At 32.7% G+C, this 8,867-nt stretch overlaps 1 protein-coding gene across 1 annotated transcript; it reads left to right on the top strand.

The window, feature by feature from the left end:
• Positions 1-242: 242 nt before the first annotated feature.
• LOC127849229 (uncharacterized) lies at positions 243-8,531 on the top strand. Its single transcript, XM_052381949.1, has 3 exons — positions 243-466; positions 7,441-8,140; positions 8,499-8,531. The coding sequence occupies exons 1-3, from the start codon at positions 252-254 to the stop codon at positions 8,529-8,531; spliced, it is 948 nt and encodes a 315-aa protein (XP_052237909.1). The 5' UTR covers positions 243-251.
• The last annotated feature ends 336 nt before the right edge of the window (positions 8,532-8,867 follow it).

Genomic DNA, 8,867 nt, shown 5'->3' with positions numbered 1-8,867 from the left:
AAGTGTAAAAGTAAAAACAGCTTACTTTGGAATATTATGAAACTTGTGGTTATATAAATAGTGATTAAATTATATACAGTACGAACAGTTATTCTTATAGACCTTTTGGAAATCCTCGCTACATGAATATATAAGAATATGATATTGATTTTAGATTTTAATTCGCGGCGTTCTTGTTTTTATGAGCCGTTAAATGAACGTGTGCATATTTGCACGGTTACCTCCCTTTGTTATTAGCTAACCAAGGTAGCATGGCCGTCCGCAAAACGGTTGAGAACGTTCTGCAAGAAATTGGCCTCTATGCACTTCTAGGAAACTTTGTTGGTCAGAAGATCGAGTTTGATTCGTTGACTCATTTGTCAGACACTGAACTCGGTCGGCTCGGTGTCACGACAATTGGGGACAGAGTCAGATTGCGAGAGAAAGTTCGCGAGGTGGGGCAGCTACAAGACAACTCAGTGAGCAGGTGGGTGAAATACAATTTACAGCTTTATCAATCATGATAGTGTTTGCAGATACTGTAGTTGTTATAGACTTACAAAGTGTTTCCGAAGAAATTTATGGCATGCACACACATACTGTAATAAAGGAGTATGCTGAGTCAAAATACAAATGTAAAGCCGTCCACAGTACTCATTGGGGTAGTCAATATAAATTGCCGCCATATAGTCTTTTGATGATTTTTGCTTTGGCAGACTCTTGGCGTCAATAGTCCACTCTATCTTTTTAATAGCGAGAGTTCCGACACAAATTGACTTTTATGAAAGAACGTTCCCTAAATAGTATATATTGAGCAAAATATATAAACATTTATCTGTTAATAAACTATATTTCGAGTTTGTTTAATGCAATATAAATCCTTGTAGTAAAGATTCATGTTATCTCCCTTGGTGAATGTGAGCTTGACATCTAACATCGCTATTGAACTGGAGGTTAAATTCAAATATGTTTGTAACTGAGCTCGAACAAAAAAATGAAGTGTGCAATATGCTCAAAACAGTAAGAAATGAAATTGGAAATAATAATCAAAAGAAGAAGAAGAAGCAAAAGAATAATTATAACTAGCTTTAACAATACTAATAGAAGTTGATACCCCAAAAGTAATAGGTACGAAATAGATATGGTACAGATCATCGATCCCACTGTCACTAATTTACTCGATACAAAATGCAAAAATGGTTGCCTTTGAAAAAATGATCATTCCGTGTCTATGATTTTGAAAGAGATACAGGTAATTTTTGTGATCTAAGTTCATATTTGTCAAACAACAGGTAGATTTTAGTTATATACACTTGTAAATACTGTAATTCCCATAATAGTATTGTATTTATTTTTCGTTATGGTTTTTACAGACCAGAGTTTCAGCATTCAGATTTATTCTGAACGCGAATTATTTCAGCTAGCATTGGGGGGGGGGGGTAATAAATATTAACTATTGAACAACATTAAGACAACATTATTCACCAAAAATACATGTTCCTTATGTTTCCACAAAATTGTGGCTGTTATTTCGTATTAAGGCTTTGTTCAGGACAAAATATTTTTCTAACAAATGTCACATACACAAAGTGTCCTGTTTTAGCAAAAAAAAACTGTGTTAACAATGAATACAAACTAGAAATTAAGTAAACTCAAAACAACAAAGTATTGCCATTCGATTTCAGCCTTAAGACAGTTTAATGATTTTTTAAAATATTTATTATGAGTTAAAAATGTTGCCGAACAATATTTTTACACAAATTAATCTTTATTTTTATATATTTATATATATGCGCACACAAAAAACGCCAAAATGAGAAATTATAGCTATCTTACTAAATAAAAATATTAAAGCTTATTAGATACGAAATGCTTATTGCTATCTAACAGAAAGTATACATATATTTGCTAAAAAACTTTAATAAGAACAGCTTCTTGGCATAAAACAATGGCTTTGTTATTTTTTTTAAATAAATTAAGATTATTTGTATAAAATAATGTTTCCATTATAGACAATCCCAGAAATTGATAACTCCCGGATTACCGACCCTGAATCGCAAGCGCTGCCGTTACGGTACTGAAGAACAAAACAGGGACCTATATATGTTTGTATAGTCCCTGCACAAAACGAGGAAGCGAAACAATTTTATCGAATATATATAAAGATTTAAATAGTTTCTGTTATCGATAAGATAACCATCTGCATTCTTTTTTAAAAGAGTAATAAAACCCAGCATGAACAGGGACCTATTTGAATAGGTCCCGGCATGGATAAAGTCTTGATTGTCATTAAACATGTTATTTGAAGGCGACCTAATATGTTTTATCTTAATAACAGTATCTACACATACAGAGGTCCAGATAAGATGCCTATTAGCGTAAAATATTCATGGAAAATTTCCAAATAGGCATGAATTATACTTTTGATGAGTGAAAAAAATCATCATAAAAACTGGCATACACATTTTGTGCAATTATCAGTTGGACCAACAGTGCCCCAATTCGGATCATTTCATCAGCCATTTCAAAATGCATGTTTATGTAAACAAGAGAAGATGTTCTTTATTATTAATACATGTTTTCTGAATGTTCATGTTTAACATTTTTATAAAATACAAAAACAAAGACTTGCGGGAGTATTTAAAATTTTACTCATCAGCTAAAATAGTCATGAGTGATATACTCTTTACCTTAAAAAATTATCTGGAGCTCTGTACACATGTGCAGACATGTGGTGTCACGGGCATACCCATAAACCCCTTTAATCCACACTTTGGACATCCCTTCTCATTAAGCGAATTCTTCGTGCCTTTATTGCGGATGTTTTTTCCAAGACCATTATCTTGCTGAATTATCACATATTTTTTGTGTTTTATTTTTAAATCATTTATTTAGACTTTATTACGAAAATTTAATAAATACATTATAAGTTTAGGAAATGTAGAGAACACTATTCAGATTGGAATTATAAATTAATTAAAGCTCCATGTTTTTCATGTTGATCATTTTTAGTGTAAATTTCAATTTTATTAAGAAAATTTAATAAATAATGAAATCGGTTTAAAGGGGCTGTCCTTAAAGTAAGTCACGCTATTTTTGACCATTTTTAACCCCCTCCATCCCCCTGTCACAAACTGTCACACATCTCGAAAACCCCAACCCCTAAAGTATGTCACACTTTCGAACCATTTTTTAATGGAACACCTAATTATAATTTAAGCTAAAACACATTTCACTATTAAACTGTATTGAAAAATAGCATTTCCACTTTTAAAAAAGAACTTAAAATCACAATATTAAAATGACTTTAATAATAGAATAGTTAATTGTCAATAGTTTTCACAGTTATTCATTGATGCAGTAACTCAATCTAGATTGACTTTTAAAACAAAATTGCAAAAATTTGACTTGACAATTATGTAACACACATCATTTTATATCTGCTGCTTTTTTATCTACAATAGGTGAGGTCAAGTTTAAGATAATCTTCCGATTATGCAATAATTTTTACACAGGATACATATTTATGCAGCGGACAATGTAGAAATAATAATACTTACGGCATGACGAAAGCAATGCTATACATAAAACAAGGCTTCGCAACAGGATACTAGCAAGAGGAATCGTGAACAACACATTCTGGAGATACTAATTGCTGTTTTGACATAAAACCAAAGACCTATAATACATATAATATGTATCGTGTAGGTCTTTGATAAAACTAAGTCAAATGTTTCACAAAATCATTGAAATTTATTTGTAAAGCTATTATATTCTACAAAAATAAATAAATAATAAATTAGAAATTAAAAAAAAATTAATGTGTGACTTCACACGTGGCCTGACCATCCCCTCCCCTATGTCAGAGACTGTCACACTTTCTTACACCCCCTCCCCCCTACTGGAGCGTGATGTACTGTATGGACGGCCCCTTATAGTGAATAATGAGAACAGCCCAAACACAGTTTATTTCAGGCTATAAACTTTGATATTTTATGTAAAATGTTACTCTCCCCTACCGGTTTCATCGGAGGGGACTTATGGTTTGCGCTCAGTCTGTCTGTCAGTCAGTCTGTCTGTCAATCAGTCTGTCACACTTTTCTGGATCCTGCGATAACTTTAAAAGTTCTTCATATTTTTTCATGAAATTTGAAAAATGGATAGATGGCAATATGGACATTATGCACGTCAATTCATTTTGTTCCTACGTCAAAAATTGTGGTTGCTATGGCAAAAAAAAAAAAATAATAATCTGAAAATGGTGGAGCCGGTACGGGACATTATTGCTTGGCAATAGTCTTGTTTTAATAATAATATAAAAATAAAGTTATAGGCAAAAGCTGATATTTCCTTTTCAGTAAAAAAGTATGCCATATGTCCTGACATCTTACACAGTTTTGCAAATGAATAGCTCCAGTACTTGTTCATTTAAAATCACAAAATTCATTTCTGGCTAGAGATTTTTGTATAAGCTTGAGAATATATAAAAGTTTGCCTCTACCTGAAATTTTACAGAGTTTCGCTGATAAATATTTCCGGACCAATTTCAGAATCACAAACTTCATTTCGGCTATAGATTTTTATATTACCTTTAAAATTACACTGACAAGGGAAATATTAATAACGAAATGATAAATGTTTAGACAAACAAAGATATGTACTATTCAATGAAAAAAGTCTGCCTTGGTTCTTAATCTTACAAAGTTTCTTAATGAGTATCTCCAGAACTATTGAAGTACGGCATTTATTAAAAAATAATACAAGCTTAAAACAAAGTCAGATATCTACTCTTCAATAAAAATGTCTACCTCGGGCTTAAATCTTCAAAGTTTCGCTAATTAATATATATCCGGCACTATTATCGCTATTAGCCTAAGATCACAAAGTTTACTTCAAACTTTATATATTTATATAACCTTTATAATTTAAATATTAAATTTTAGACAAAGGCATTACTGACAGGTATGCTTATTAACCCTTAAAAAAGCTAACTCAGCCTTAAACATTGTGTTGTCATTTTATAAATCTATCTTGTATATTTCTTCAGTGATTTTTTTTGTCCAATGGGAAAAGTACCTGTACTAGTTCAATTGGGAGAAATTGAGTCTTGAAAACCTCAAAATTGGAAAAAGCGAGTTGCGAAAAAACCTCAAAATTTGGAAAAAGCAAGTCGTTAAAACCTTAAATTGGGAAATTGATGTATTTGTGTTTTTTTTGCTCCCAAATACTTTCAAATTGGTAACTAAGTGTTTTCAAGTGTCAATATTATATATACTTAGGTTTAAGCCATAGAGCTTCATAGGGAAACTAACCATATGTTGCATTTTTTTATTTTATTTTTAAACCTTTAATTGGGTTTTTTTTTTGGACAGAAATGGAGAAATTTGTAGTTTTTTTCCTAATTGGAAAAGTGCCGTTTTCTGGTACTTTATAAAGACGGAAAAAATCGCTCTTCTTATTAAATTCTTATTATTAAATAAATTCATATTGATTAATAACGATGTGATACATATCGACACTTGGATTCATGTTTCACTTGTTTTAAATCCTACTGTGTGAAGCCATAAAGTACTATTTATTGAAAGAAAGCAGGTGTACACTATGATTACACTGTAATCTGCCAAATTCTTTAGTACCATTATGGCAGCAGGTCACGTGATAGCCAATATGGTTCGATTCTGGGATTATCTATAAACTTACAAGATTAAGAAATATATTTTCAAAAAAGAAAAAAAAAGAAGGATCACATTTTTTTTTGTCTGGAGCTGTTTCTCAGTAACAGTAAACTATTGATTGGAATTTCATGAAACTTAAAATAAATGTATATTATTATACTGCGTGGTTTAGGTGTAAAAATTCTGTTCGTATAGCTTTGGTAACTCCAGATTGATGTCCCCTCGATTGAATTGACGATTTTTTTCCGTCCGTAGCTGTTTCTCAGTAGCTAGTTCATGGAAGTTCATGAAACTGAAAATAAATATGCATCATCATACTACGATGGTGCACACGTAAAATTCCGTTTGGATAGCCTTGGTGACTCCAGAGTTATACCACCTTAGGTTATGGACATTGAGGATTTTTTCCATCCGGAGCCTTTTTTCAGTAACTATTGCATGGATGTCCATGAAACTTAAAATAAATTTGTATCATCATGCTGCGGTGGTGCATGCATTTATTTTGTCGGGATCAACATGATATTTCAAGAGTTATGCGCCCTTAATTGATTGAAATTGTGGAATTTTTTCTGCCATTAGATTAAATAACTTTTGAAACCCAAATTTTGGTCCAACGGACTTGGTTATTCCAGAGTTATGCCCTCTTAATAAATTAATAATAACGAATTATTTTCAAGTCCGTTACGTATTTATTTTAAAATCTTGTCGTACCATTAAGAATTACAAAATCAAGTTACGAATATTATTGTTACATCGGTTCGTATCGATTTTTATTGAGTTCTTTTCGTGTATTAAAGATCTTTGCTGTGCTTATATAGAATGGTTATCGGGTTTGTTTAACAAAGCGCATTTTTTCCAATAAAAGTGGCGTATACAGTATATATCTGTCAAAAAAACAATGGCGGCGCCCAGAGAGCGTCCTAAAAAACTGCAAAGCGTCCAAAAACACGCGTTTAACATATTGTACGCAAAGTGAGCCGAAGTTAAATGTTTAGAAAGACATTAGAAAGAAAAGATCTTATACGATGTTGTATGTTCAGTTGCCGACACAGTCGGAAAAGCTAAACAAAAACACGACACGACGGGTCCAAACTTAAACACACAAAAAAACATTGAACAAGTGGAAGGGACAAGTCCCCTGGCTCATCGTTGATAAGATTGAAGGGGAGAGCCGTTTTAAATATGAAATATTTAAAAATTCATCTAAGGCATGCAATCTAAACACAGTTTGGGCATATGAAGGTATTGGAAAAATAAAATTGTATAATACTGAAAAGACACTGTTGAACTCGTATAAATAAAGTTGCTAGTATGCTTATTTTGATTTTTTTTTGCATGAAAATAACCATTATTATTTATTTTTAGGTCATTTAGAAAAAATAAGAATTATTTTCCAAAATGTTAAGAATACAATTTCAGAGTTAAGAATTCTTTTTGAAAATCTGGTTGTAATTTTAGAATTTCACAAAACCTTATCTGGAGCCCTGCATTAGATTAAATAACTTTTGTATGAAATGTCATGAAATTTACAATAAGTGTTAAGTATCGTATTGTGTTGGTACACTGGTCCGTTCTTGGATCCACACTATACTACTGGTCCATTCTAAAATACACACTAGACCACTGGTCCATTCTTGGATCCACACTATACTACCTGCCCATTCTAAAATACACACTTTTCCTATGGACAAATTATTTTAGTGTGACTTATAAACCGTTGTATTTACTAAAAATTTCATGTACAATTTAATTAAGTCTACTTACCATATTTGTTGTTTGTTTACAGGTTCGGCGAAGGCATAAGAGGCATAGCAGTACCTAGTGGAAGCGTTGAGCGGCATTTATTATTTGCCAATCGTACAGGGAGAAACTCAAGAAAAAGAGTAAAATCTGAAGGCAAACATCGGCCATGGACTGTAACATTTGTGTGTTTGACTGATAAAAACTGTTCAAAAGTCCCAACAGCTGAAGTAAAAGAGATGTTGTTAAAAGCAGGGCTTGGATTTAAGAAGATACAGTTTACTTCTGAAGACAATTTGATGGAAAAGGTGTGCTCAGATGACAAGGATGAAAATAATGAGTGTGTTGGGTTCCCTCAGCTTAAACACAGTGGTGGCTTTGAGTTGCTAAGATGTCAAGCAAACAGCCGCGAACTGACTGCCATAGATTGCCCTTGGACAGTTAAAGGCTTGAAAAAATTTATTGGTTCTCAGACAAAAATATACATTCGGCCTATTCAACAGAACTTGTCAACAGAACCCATCAGAGCTGAGACCGTAGAAGCTGACATCAGAGAAGCATGTAGAAACTGTGGTCTCATGATCCCAGTTCAGTGTTTAAGGTCGCACTGCCTGGAGGGTTGTCAAGACATGCAGACACAGCATGAAGTAACAGCTAACAGCCCGTCAGAAACGCACCTGTATACTTCACAGGGAAATTCAGATGAAGAACTTCCTGAAATTGCTTCAGAAATAATTCATCAACAGGTACGTGCACTTTGTTTACGGTATTTATAAGTGAATACACTTGCATGTATTTGGTCGCCATATAAAAATGTTATAATCAAAACCAGACTGTACACAGATTTTATTATTAAAATACTTATTGAACTTGGTCAGAGAAATTTTGTTCTATAAAAAAATAGCCACCAGGGGCTTCGTCAGTTCTCTTTATATTTTAATGGAGACAGTCAGTTGGAAGTCATTGCTCCCTGTCTGTGGGCAGTTTTTGTTTTAAGGAGTGTTGCGGCAGTTTTTGTTTTAAGGGGTGTTGCGGCAGTTTTTCTCCAAATCATATTTTAGATTGTTTAAAATCACTGTTATGCAGATTATCTGTGTTTTTCAGTTTGCTGTGCACAGTGTGTCAAGTTTTAAATAAATACAATATTTTAATTTAAACGTTACACGTTTTTAAAGGTACATGTATATTTAAAATCAATGGTTCAAGTTATGACAAGAAAAAAATAAAAATATTATGTCCAACTAATGCATATATAATTATGTTATTTTGGATTAGTAGCAATGTTTTGTTGTTATGCCCCCACCAGAGCTCCAGATAAGGATTTGTGAAATTAGTAACGGTACTGCCACTGACAGAAAGAAAAGGAGTAACGCTTAAAATCAATAAGTACCTGTACTACCATATCCAAAAATACAGGTAGTACTGTACTACCCGTGTTCTTGGATATTGAAGGGTGTATAACTGACTTTACAG

Source organism: Dreissena polymorpha, chromosome 10, assembly GCF_020536995.1.
Source record: "Dreissena polymorpha isolate Duluth1 chromosome 10, UMN_Dpol_1.0, whole genome shotgun sequence".
NCBI lineage: Eukaryota > Metazoa > Mollusca > Bivalvia > Myida > Dreissenidae > Dreissena > Dreissena polymorpha.
The sequence above is the reverse complement of the archived record's forward strand: the minus strand, read 5'-3'. Positions and strand labels throughout refer to the sequence as shown.